At 30.4% G+C, this 12,060-nt stretch overlaps 2 protein-coding genes across 9 annotated transcripts; both read left to right on the top strand.

The window, feature by feature from the left end:
* The first annotated feature begins 613 nt into the window (after window positions 1-613).
* LOC106444476 (cytochrome P450 71A16) lies at window positions 614-4,562 on the top strand. The gene is made up of 4 exons (XM_022717709.2): window positions 614-1,419; window positions 2,889-3,383; window positions 3,475-3,756; window positions 4,130-4,562. The coding sequence occupies exons 1-4, from the start codon at window positions 1,033-1,035 to the stop codon at window positions 4,469-4,471; spliced, it is 1,506 nt and encodes a 501-aa protein (XP_022573430.2). The 5' UTR covers window positions 614-1,032; the 3' UTR covers window positions 4,472-4,562.
* Window positions 4,563-5,085: 523 nt separating this feature from the next.
* LOC106440408 (putative terpenoid synthase 7) lies at window positions 5,086-11,670 on the top strand. 8 transcript variants are annotated; one of them, XM_048777223.1, is made up of 9 exons: window positions 5,095-5,507; window positions 8,090-8,366; window positions 8,471-8,849; window positions 8,950-9,171; window positions 9,244-9,385; window positions 10,293-10,316; window positions 10,407-10,655; window positions 10,750-10,972; window positions 11,272-11,670. In XM_048777223.1, the coding sequence occupies exons 1-9, from the start codon at window positions 5,220-5,222 to the stop codon at window positions 11,313-11,315; spliced, it is 1,848 nt and encodes a 615-aa protein (XP_048633180.1). In that variant the 5' UTR covers window positions 5,095-5,219; the 3' UTR covers window positions 11,316-11,670. The 8 variants fall into 8 exon arrangements, 6 of the variants coding, with proteins under 6 accessions (XP_048633180.1, XP_048633181.1, XP_048633177.1 ...); XM_048777224.1 differs by having other exon boundaries at window positions 5,096-5,507; window positions 11,268-11,670; XM_048777220.1 differs by having other exon boundaries at window positions 5,097-5,507; window positions 10,750-11,057.
* The last annotated feature ends 390 nt before the right edge of the window (window positions 11,671-12,060 follow it).

The following is a 12,060-nucleotide window of genomic DNA, read 5'->3' as shown; positions in this document are numbered from 1 at the left end:
AGAAAAAGGAAACATAGATAATTGTTATTAATGGAAATCACTAATAATAAAAAAAAAACACTAATAATATTTTTAGTTCATCAATGGTGTAAATTTAATAAATCACGATGAGAGTTAATCTGAGTTCGACATATAAAAAACTGACTTCTATTAAATAATCATTTATGTTGTTCCAATTTTTTTTTTATTAATTATTAGATCAAAACATATTTATAATAAATGTATTATTATCTTTTAGAAAAATATATCTGAATTATCATATTTTAATTTTTCTGAAGTTATTTTTATATATATTTATAAATATAAATTTTTAAAATTATTCGAATTTTTTAATTTTGTTGTAGGAAACATAAAGAATAAAAAAACTAAATTCGTTTTTATATAAATGTCTATGTTTATATTTTATAAATTTATTATTTTTATTATTTATGTGTTTTAATAAAAATAAAAATTACATTAAAAGTTAATCACAGTTTTATTTAAAAAAAAATAGATAATTGTTATTAATTGAAATCACTAATAATAATAAAAATGGAAATCACTAATAATATTTTAATTCATTAAAGGTGCAAGTGTAATAAACCAGCGTGAGAGTTAATGCGAGCGTGACACATAAGAAACTGACTTTTCAAATAATATTATAGAGATATTATAAAATAATTAAAAATTTGAAAAATATATAGAATAATTAAAACATGTTTTTTTATTTGGCGTCGTGACGAATATCACGCAATAAATCTTAGGTGATAGTGATATATCAATATATTTCTCTGTTTTTTTCTTAGTTAACTATTTCTCTGTTTTATATAGAAACTAATGCAATATATTCATGTCCTGCTTTGTTCTCTTTACGTACAAAAATATAAGTGCTATCCAAAAGTTTTGTTAGTACAACAATATTATATGCCAGGTATGGGATCCTCCCCCTATAAAATAGAGTCGTGAGCACGATCAGATGCACAAATCACTAATAACCTTCAATAAACACTTATAAACAAGACTTCTGATTGAAACCAACTTTCAAAATAAGAAATGGAGATGTTCTTAATTTCTCTATGTCTAGCAACCTTATTGGCCTTTCTCTTCCTAAAGCGACTCCTTAAACGAACAACCACCACCAAACTTAACCCACCACCGTCTCCGTGGCGGCTTCCCATCATCGGAAACTTCCACCAGCTTAGTCTCTCCCCTCACCGCTCCTTTCGTTCCCTTAGCCTCCGCTATGGGCCACTCATGCTCCTTCATTTTGGCCGTGTCCCCGTCCTTGTGGTCTCCTCTGCTGAAGTAGCTCATGACGTTATGAAAACACACGATCGTATATTCGCCAACCGCCCTATAACCAAAGCTATGGAGAAAGTTGTGAGAGGTGGGCGAGATATTGTCTTTGCCCCCTATGGCGAATATTGGAGGAATATGAAGGTTTTCACTTTTCTAATTCTTTTCTGATAACCGTAAAATTTAATGTCTAAACTTAATCTAATATATGTTATCTATAGAAACTAAATTTATAATCAGAAAAAAAAATTAGAAACTAAAAAGTCAGTTTTTCTTGTCACATAATCTAATGTGGCCAACGAACGAATATATCCACATCGAGAATTCTCACAAGTCATAAATTGTTCTTTGTTATCCATATCATCTAAAAAATCTATAAATAATAATGTTAAGAATATAATAGTATAATAAATTACAGAATTATTAATTTACAAGCTTGTATATTTACAGAGTTTATAATATATTTTAAGAAAATAAAAAGACAATTGTTTTCACGGCTTATATGAAAATTAAATTTAGTCTTTATATTATTTTTATAATAATTTGGTGTATACAAATATGCACTTGATAATATAAAGGAGTTTTTAATATAATATAATAAAATATTATCAAAATATTTTAAATTTTTAAGAATACTGAGATAAAATTCATTGTGAATATTAATTATATAATATTATATATAATTTAAAAATACTTCCTCCGTTTTAAAAAGATCCATATGCTAGAAAAAATATTGTTTCAAAAAGATACATTTTTATTTCAATGTATTATTTAATGAAAAACTCTAAGTTTCAAAAAAATTAATGGTGTTTATTGGATTTCTATTGGCTAAAAGTTATGGAAAATTGTTATTCACAAAAACAATGCATTCACGATCAAATTTTAATGAGTTTTCTTAATATGTACTCCCTCTGTATCACTTTAAGTGGTATTTAGGGATTTTAATTTTTTTTTTCATATTATGTGATGTTCTCATTATTCTAGATAAAATTTAATGTCATTAAAAAATTAAAAAGTTGTGACCAATTATAAAATATTGTATTTTTTTTATTGGTTAAACTAATTTTATTTAATGTTACTTTTATGTAATCAAGATAAACTACATAAAATTTTGTACTTTCTTAATCTTTGTGTAAAAACCTTAAACACTAACTAAAATAATACAGATTGAGTATGAAAAATCTAAAATATGCATATTTTTGAAAAAGAGGGAGTATCAATTATGTATTTATAATTTTAATGAGATCATATATTTACGTATAAATATTCTTAAATTACCAACAAGCTGTTGGCATAGTGATAAAGGAGTGTCTAATATTCACTTCGCCACTCGGTTTCAATTATTACTGAGAGAGACTATTTATAATGGTTGGATTTACGGTAAAGAAGAGAAACCACATTTTTCTTAGCAAAAAAAATTCTAAAATTTATCATGTTATCAAATTATGTTATATATTGAATTGGGATAGCTTGGAATCAATAAATTTTATTTATAGATCGTTTTATTATTTTATCAAACATTAAATTATAGATTTTTAATTTTATATAGAATACGTAGAAATAACCTATTAATGGTATATCCTAATGTCGCCTTTAAACTGATTTGGATGCAGAGTTTATGCATAGTGCATCTTCTGACCAACAAAATGGTTCGGTCCTTTCACAAAGAGAGAGAAGAAGAGATTAATATTCTGATGGAAAAGTTGGAGCAAGCAAGTTCATCTTCTTCTACAGTAAACCTTAGCCAATTTTTTATCACCCTAACAAGCGATGTAATGAGTAAAGTTGCCTTGGGAAGAAAATATAGTAGTGACGAAGGCACAGTGGATATCAAGACCGTAGTGAGGACGTTTTCTCGGGTATTTGGCACATTCCCTGTAGCGGAATACATTCCTAGTTTGGCATGGATAGATTGGATACGCAGATTGGACGGTAAAGCAGAAGAAGTAAGTAAAACATTCGATGACTTTCTGGAAAAGGTGGTGCAAGAACATGATTTAGATGTAGATAAGAAAAAATCAGGTTTTGTTGATAGGTTGTTATCGATTCAAAGAGAGCAGACGACGCCCTTCGTTTTTGATAGAAGCGACATAAAATTAATCATTTTGGTAAGACACATTTAAATATTTTATCATGTAATATTATGAATGAATCAGTTAAAACCACTGTTTAAAATCAACATTTTTATCCTTTTTCAAGGACATGTTCATAGGGGGAACGGCAACAACTTCGTCACTACTTGAATGGACATTGACAGAGCTTGTGAGACATCCAGAATGTGTGAAGAAGCTTCGAGACGAGATTTGTTCCGTTTCAGCGCATAATTCATATGTAAACGAGGACGATGTTGAGAAGATGAACTACTTAAATGCTATAGTCAAGGAGACACTTCGTTTACATCCGCCACTTTCAATAATAGTCCCCCGACTATTAAGCGAAGATGTCAGATTAAGAGGATATGATATTGCTGCAGGCACACAGGTAACATCTTTATGTATGTGTTGCGTTTCATGCGAAATTATTATACTATATACTTTTAAAAGAAGAAAACATAGAAACTTTTTATCAAACATAATTCACCGGACCACCATGAAAACTGTAACACAAATGACAAAAAAAAAGTACACGTTTTGCGTATATATTTTTCAAATAATATTATAAGGTGTATATTTTCTTAATGTAAACTAATACAGTAGTATAATATTTTAGTCTTTAAAAATAATTGTAAATACAGAAGCAAGATATTATCGTCCTATATTAGGTCTTATAAAACCATATACCCAAATATTAATACTAATATTTTTTGACAAAATTAATGTTAAAACTAATAACTTTGTAAAAAATTCCAATACAGGTGATGATTAATGCGTGGGCAATCCAACGAGATAAAGCAACATGGGGACCAGATGCAGAAGAATTTAAGCCAGAGAGACATTTAAATTCATCTTTGGATTTTCAAGGACAAGATTATAAATTTATTCCCTTTGGATCAGGTAGAAGACTATGTCCTGGAATCAGATTGGCATTGGTATTGGTTGAAGTGACAGTAGCAAACCTTGTGAAACGGTTTGACTGGAGAGTCCAGGTCGGACCTTATGGAGTTGATAAGCTTGATCTAGCCGAGGCAGCTGGTATAGAGGCATGTCGCAAATACCCTCTTATTGTCTTTCCAACTTCTGTTGTGTTCCCCATTTAAACTTTTTCTGCAACTCGTGCTCGTTTTTGTTACCCGTCTCTTGACTCTATTAATGTACGAGTGACTTTGCATTATAGATTTCTGTTTTGTTTTGACCCAAGAGAAAAGATTTCTGTTTTCTTTTGGTATCTATGTTGTATATCTGTTATCTGTAAGAACAATATAACATTTTAACATTTTACAAAAGCATATCTGTGCATTGCAACTTCATAATCTTTGACGGACTAATGATGATTGATATTATACTGAAATGTAAAACATAGATTTTCATTAGTTTTATATCGTTATAAAAAAGTTAGTAGTGTACTCTATTTGCAGTATTTCTTTTATAGAGTACTATTAAACTTATTTTTTGTACAGTTCTTAAGGGATATTTGTAGGGATTTTTTGTCTGACAATTAATCAGAGGGCATATTTCGGTTTAACATGTGATGTGTCAGTCAGTATCACATCTGTAGTATGCATGTCCCAGTTTGTCTGTTTGTGCATGCATACTGACATATGTGATATATTCTTTTATTTGTGCATGTAACACCGTATGTCACGTACCTTCTGTTGGTGTTGTCCGAAGTGCCTTAATCATACGATCATATGCATACTATTTTGTTTTTTGTTCTTGTTTTTTTTCTTTTTCAAAGCGTACTATTTTTGTTTAAATAAATTTTATTTACATATGCTATACTGTCTTATGTGAGAATCATGGATTTGTGGTCGGGTGAACAAATACCCCGTGCCTATAAATTTGATAATGAACATGTGTTACATATCAATGGTAGTGAAAATGAAATCCATAGCAGTTTTTGTGCCAAAACATGGATCTCAAGTCTTTCTTTCTTCTCCGAATCACAACTTGTTTCCAGTAAACAAACTCTCTTGCTTTCCGCTGATGTCGGTTCCCACTAAGCCTCCAAAGTTTGTTCGTTTGAAGGCAACTACTACCATGACTCGTGATGATCACGAAAGCAATCGCACGTTTAAGGAATTGCTACCTTCTCCATGGACTGATCAGTTCCACACTATTTCTGTCGATGTCTCCGTAAGTATGTATATAATATACCTGGTTACGTTAATAGGCGAATTTTATGGGTACATAAAATATATTAAACATTTGATGTAATAAAAAATAGTTTTCTAATTAATAAGCTTCTTTTATTTTACGTAACAAAATAACAAAAATTGAAAAAATAGTAGGTGCATGTGGCTTCGCCACTGCTGGCTGGTGTATATCCATGGGCGGGTCTATAGAGTCATGGGGAGGGGGGGATGGCATGTGCCCCCAGCTACTTTATAAAATTTACTTAGTTATTCAGACAAGCAAGCGCTAATTTTGCTACAACAATTGGTAGACCTAACTCACTCATATTTCTTCACTTCTTAGCTTTAATCTTTTCTTTAATTTAGAACTAGATTAAACCTTAATCATATACTAGATTTTGATCCGCGCTTTCAAAGCGCAGATTTATTTATTTATTTTTTTTAATTGACAAATATTTAGTAAATGTCATATTTTCATATATTTGTGTTTTATTTTATAAAATACTTAAACTTTTTATCTTTATTTATCGTATTTCATTTTAAATGACTATTTATGTTAAAAAAATTAAACATTATTTCTTTAATGAATTAAGTTAGTATAACTCTGATAAATTAATTTTATTATCTGGTTAATATTTTAATAAAAAATTATATACTTTTAATAAAGATTTATACTTTTCAGTGAAAAAGTTCAATTTTTTTATGAATGCTTAAATTATATTAAGAAAAAAAAAAGATTAAGGATAGTTGAAAAAAAATTATTTGAACTTGTACACAATGAGCCAAATGAAAAAAAAATGTAAGAATTAGATTTGATTCCTTAATTGGCCCAAATGGCCCAAGAGAGATCTGATGTGGGCTGGATCCAAAAAAAAGATCCAATATAGATGGTTATTAATATTACTTGATTGCCTTTAATAAAACATGCAATGTTAGTAAAGAAAAGAACATACTAAAGTAAAAAGGACAATATGATCATGCTTTAATAGTATAGATTTAAGGATATTTTTAGTGTTTTAAGACTCTTAAATAGAATTTTACTTATTTAGCAATTTTAGATTAAGATCTCTCGTATCTTTTTGCTTGTGGCCCCTAAAGTACTAGTATGACTAGGTAATAATCCGCGCATTGCGCGAAATGTGATTATTAGTTTCGTCATTTTTAATAAAAATATATTAAATCTGTTTAATCTGGATATTGGTTCGGTTTTAAGTTTTTTTTTTGGTTTTTAATCTTCTAAAATATAACTATTATTTTAAATTAATATTTATTTTAGTTTATTGGTTAAAATGTTTAATTTTTTGGGTTTTTTTCGATAAAAACCAAAAATTAATATTATTTGTTTATTTTCAAGTTATGAATTTTAGATAGTCCAACAAATAATTTCATATTATAGTTTCTAAATATATAATAGTTTAAGAAAAAGAAAAGAAAATTATTAAGACAAATTATTTCACTACAATTTGGTCGATAGTGAAAGAAGCATTAAGCAAAAAATATTTCAACTTTAAAAAATTAGATTCTCCAGTTGTGGTGAATACTTAGTTACAAAGTGCTCACATCAAGATGCACATGTATGTGTATGTAAAAAGTATATAAAAATAGTTGGCAAATATATAAAGATATTGTTAATTAATATTAAATAACATTTTTGTTCAAAATAATACATAAAAGATAAAATTTAAATTAATTTAAAATAAAAAAGCCTTGACATTAGTCATTTTTCATATAAAGAAAATAAAATTGTATCCGTCAATAGGGGTAGAAACATATCGAATATCTGGGTATTTGGAAGCATTCGTGTCGATTCAATCTTTAGCCACCTAGATATACGGTGACTAGGATATCCGAAATGTTTTAGAATTTTTAAAGAATATCCGATTTGATCCGTAAATAAAGTTATAAAAATAATTGAAAATTTTAATAATAACATTTTATTACAAAAAATAAAACATTATTTAACTTTTTAAATTCTAGTACTTAATATAATAAATTTAATTCATAAAAATATTGTAAAACTGATATAAAGTATAATATATATAACGTATATATATATAATTCTTTACATATATGTATATATATGCATATAACAAATCGAATTAGATATATGTTCCTAAAAAATTTGGTATTTGTGATTTGCTTCTTTTTTGGATATTATATTTTAGTATTTGATTTGTTTAATAGAGTTACGGATATCCAGATTTTTTGGTTCAAATCAAAACGGATAACGAATCGATTCAAAATTTATGAATATTTTGCTAAACTTTATCCGTAAACAATAAAAATAATATATATATAGTTTGGCTTTTGATTCGTTATCTATTTTATTTCAACCGAAAAATCCATAGTTTTATTGAAACCATGTATGTGAGTATTATATTAAAAAACGTAAAGTAGATAATGTGAACGCATTAGCATATATATTTATTATCAAATCATTGTGAAGCTGTCACATGTCTATTATAGTGTGAATGCATTTATTACAATGTTTCTCTTTTAATATATAAGGGATTTAGAGGCTCTAAGCTGATGGCGGACACTGATTAGAGAAGGTGAACACATGCGTGCATGTTTTACTTTTAGGAAATTAATGCGCTTAGGAAAGAAATCGATGTACTAAAGCCAAAAGTGAAGAAGGCGCTCATGTCTTACCAAGGGATCGATTCAGCAAAGAAGAGAATTCTTATGATATATTTGTTGGTGAGCCTTGGCCTTGCACATCACTTTGAGGACGAGATAGATGAGACTATAAAAGAAGGTTTCGAAAAGAAAGAGGAGATGATAGAAGGTGAAAATGACTTGTACACAGTGTCCATCATCTTCTGGGTTTTTAGGAGATACGGTCACCATATATCTTCCGGTAAATGAGACTCTTACCTAGCTAGGCTTTTGATTCTACTCATAGAAGTGTTTGTTGTCTATAACTATTTAAAGTGTAACAAATTGATCCATTTTGATTAATAGATGTATTCAGGAGATTCACAAAGAACAGCGGAAATTTCAAAGAATCTCTTGTCGGAGATGCCAAGGGTATGTTGAGCTTGTATGAAGCTGCTTATTTGCGGACGACAAAAGATTATATAATGGACGAAGCATTGATATTTACATCTAGACACTTGGAGTCACTGGCTGCTGATGGAACGTGCCCTCCTCATCTCTCAGTACGTATTCGAAATGCTCTTACTCTACCTCAGCACTGGAATATGGAGATGTTATTCCTAGTGGAATATATCTCATTCTTTGAACAAGAAAAAGATCATGACGAGATGCTACTCAAATTCGCTAAAATCAGTTTCAAGTTAGTACAGCTCCAATACCTTCACGAACTCAAAATCCTTGCAGAGTATGTAACATATCTTCACATTAATGGTATTTATATGGACTTGAATTAAAATTCTTTACAGAAACTATTCTAATCAAATACCTATAACTTTGGATGCAAGATGGTACAACGATCTAGAGTTTGAATCCAAGCTACCACCTTACTTTAGACACAGAATCGTCGAAAATCATTTCTTTGTACAAGCGATGTGCTTTGAGCCACAATTATCACGTGCAAGGATTATAATGGTTAAGTACTTCACAATTTTAGTGATTCTAGATGACACATTTGACAGATATGCATCTCTTCCGGAAGCTGAAGGCCTCGCTAATAGCTTGGAAAGGTATAAAAAATTAAGTAAACAATTAATGATTATAGTGATGATGATGATGATGATGCTGAAGATGTTGTACAGGTGGGCTCACGAGCATACCATGGATAAACAGCCTGATTATTTGAAATTCGTGTTGAACTTTATGATAGATACTTTCGAAGAGTTTGAAAGAGAACTTGGGCCACAAGGAAGATCATACAACGTGAGCGCCTCAAAGGAAGTGGTAAAGCAATCAAACTATCTTCTTTATTGGTATGATTAAGTCGTGGACATAAGCATGCATATAACAATCAAGGGTAATACGCTTAAGAAACTAAACTAATCTGACTAATTATTTTTCCTTAATAATAATGCTAATTTGTCAATTAAAAACAATTTTGAAAAATACTGTGATGTGACATGTTATTCTTAAAAATATATAGTATCAACAATTTTCATGATTCCAGTTTTATCCTTAATTTATGTTACATAAAACATTATTTGTAGCCTGTAGGAGATATATGTGGATATATAATTTTACAAAATTTAAGTCTAACTCTAAAATTTAAAATAAAATATATCTTGCATTTAATAAATTACATCCATGTAGAAATTGATAAGATAGGAATATTGTTTAACTTGTTATGGGAAAAATCACGGTTTTCATAAAAGCTTAAGGAAATACAAATTCACATTTTTTCATTTATTCATTTATTCATTTTGTCTCTCCTTTTTTTCTCGAATACTCAAATATCCTTTCGGAGATCATAATATCTCCACATGCTATTAATCGTTGTTTTCCTGTTTTTTCTCTTCCTATTTGTGCAAAACAAAATAAATCATAAATTTATTACTAGAAAATGAAAAGACCTAGAGTAAGAGAGCTAGAGAGAAAATATTTTATTTGATGATATATTAATAATACAAACAAACATATTCATATTTGTAACTAGCAGTAATTAAGTTAAGCCACAAACACCACACACACCAAATATTCCTCGTACATTTGTTTTTCCAGAACATTAGTCATTGCCTTTGGTTGCCAAATTGCATCACTATCTCCCCAAGACAAAGGGCTCATCTTTTTATTATTAGTAGTATATCAATATACTGTCATATGGCTTTGGAATAACTTTCAACTGAACTCGCAGGATTATATTTCAAGGAAAAGAAAGGTCATGGGTATATCATTATTTCAAAATAACTTTAGAAAACTACATTTAGTGTTGTAACGTAACGCAGATCTTATATTATTGAGCATGCAGTTCAAGACACATGTGAAAGCCAACTTTGATCTCGCAAAGTGGGGCCTAGTTTATCACGTGCCTAGCTTTGAGGAGTACATGGAGGTTGGTGAGGTGGAAGTCGCAGTGTATGCGACTTTGGCAAGTCGATACATGTCTATGGGAAAGATGGCTGCAAAAGAAGCTTTTGAATGGCTAAAGTCCAGACCAAAACTCGTCCAATCTTTATGTGTCAAAGGTCGTCTTATGGATGATATAACTGGTTTCCAGGTACATATGCGTAGACCATTTCTTCACATATTGGGTATGTATACTTTCTTGTTCTATCTAGCATCCCGATTTACACATACACTATTTTAATTAGGATGACATTAGTAGAGGATACGTCACCAATGCTGTCAGCTGTTATATGAAGCAATATGGAGTTTCCGAAAATGAAGCTTTTAGGGAGCTTAATAAAATGGTTGGAGAGGCTGAGAAGATAATAAATGAAGAGTTCTTGACAAAAACTGGTGTGCGACACTGTGTTCTTAAGGCAGTCATTGATCTTGCACGCATGATCCACGTCTGCTACAATGGATATGAAGGTTACACCGATCCCCAAGGAAAAATTAAGGAGTACATGACTTCTATGTTCGTGGATCAGATCCGTCTTTGAAGACTTTGGCAAATGTTTTATCTTTTACCTGACTTTTTTCTTTAATAACATCATTTGCTTTCTGCTTTCCGTCTACCATTTGATCGTTCAGATGGCTTTTAATAAAACACAAAACATTTTGTGTATGTTGTTATATTTTGGGCTTCTTTCTTTTAATGAATTTAAGTAAAATGCTATATTTAGTGAAACCTAATTAATTTCTGCTGTCCTTGTGGATATCCTAGGTAGACGTGGAGATCGGAAGGGTGGTACAGTTTAGGCCAGTTATATGAATTAAGTACCGAGCTGAGCCGAATCATCGTAAAATATACGAATGGTACCAGCCTTGCCAAGTTGCCAGACACTGATCCTTACCAGAAGACATGTAGTGAGGGTATATCCTGAAGACCCAGAGATGATGGAAGCTGTGTACATGACATGTTAGGATATCACACAGATTACAAGATCATGAGTTGAAAGAAGTTAACAGTTGCGTATATTTGTTGAACTATTCAGATTTGTCTCCTTTTTCTTTGTATACTATGTTTTCTGTTTTATCATTCTTGTGCAAGAACATGTTTTTCTCAACACTTCTTGAGTCTTGAACTATCCACATTATATAATTCTGTTAATCTTGTTTTACTATTCTATCCACATTATATACTCTCAACCTGTCTACTCTGTAAATCTGCTACTGAGTCAAGAGACCATTTGTTTTTCGAGTGTTCCTACACGAGGCAGGTGTGGGAGCAAATGGTTAAAGGCATATTAGGCAATGAGTTCACTACTGTTTGGGCTGAGATTGTGAGACTCATTTCTGATGCGACTAGAGAGAAGATGTCTTTGTTCTGCATCAGATATGCTCTTCAGGCGGTTCTGTATGCAGTCTGGTGGGAGAGAAATAAGATAAAGCATGGTGGTAAGCTAATGCCGTTACCGGCTCTGCAGAAATTGGTTGATAAAGGGATTAGGAACAAGATCACTTTGATAAGAATGAGGGGGGTAAGAGGTATGGAAGAGCTGATGCAGTTTTGGTTC

This window comes from Brassica napus, chromosome A3 (assembly GCF_020379485.1).
Source record: "Brassica napus cultivar Da-Ae chromosome A3, Da-Ae, whole genome shotgun sequence".
Lineage (NCBI taxonomy): Eukaryota > Viridiplantae > Streptophyta > Magnoliopsida > Brassicales > Brassicaceae > Brassica > Brassica napus.
Note: the sequence above shows the minus strand (reverse complement) of the source record. Positions and strands in the feature narration are given on the sequence as shown.

Bases quoted from the DNA above. Each gene is read 5' to 3' on its own strand.
- LOC106444476 (XM_022717709.2), top strand. From the start codon at position 1,033: ATGGAGATGTTCTTAATTTCTCTATGTCTAGCAACCTTATTGGCCTTT. The intron at 1,420-2,888 runs GTTTTCACTTTT...ATTTGGATGCAG, and splicing joins AATATTGGAGGAATATGAAG to AGTTTATGCATAGTGCATCT. The intron at 3,384-3,474 runs GTAAGACACATT...TCCTTTTTCAAG, and splicing joins ACATAAAATTAATCATTTTG to GACATGTTCATAGGGGGAAC.
- LOC106440408 (XM_048777220.1), top strand. From the start codon at position 5,220: ATGAACATGTGTTACATATCAATGGTAGTGAAAATGAAATCCATAGCA. The intron at 9,386-10,292 runs GTAAAGCAATCA...CTGAACTCGCAG, and splicing joins TGAGCGCCTCAAAGGAAGTG to GATTATATTTCAAGGAAAAG. The intron at 10,656-10,749 runs GTACATATGCGT...TATTTTAATTAG, and splicing joins ATGATATAACTGGTTTCCAG to GATGACATTAGTAGAGGATA.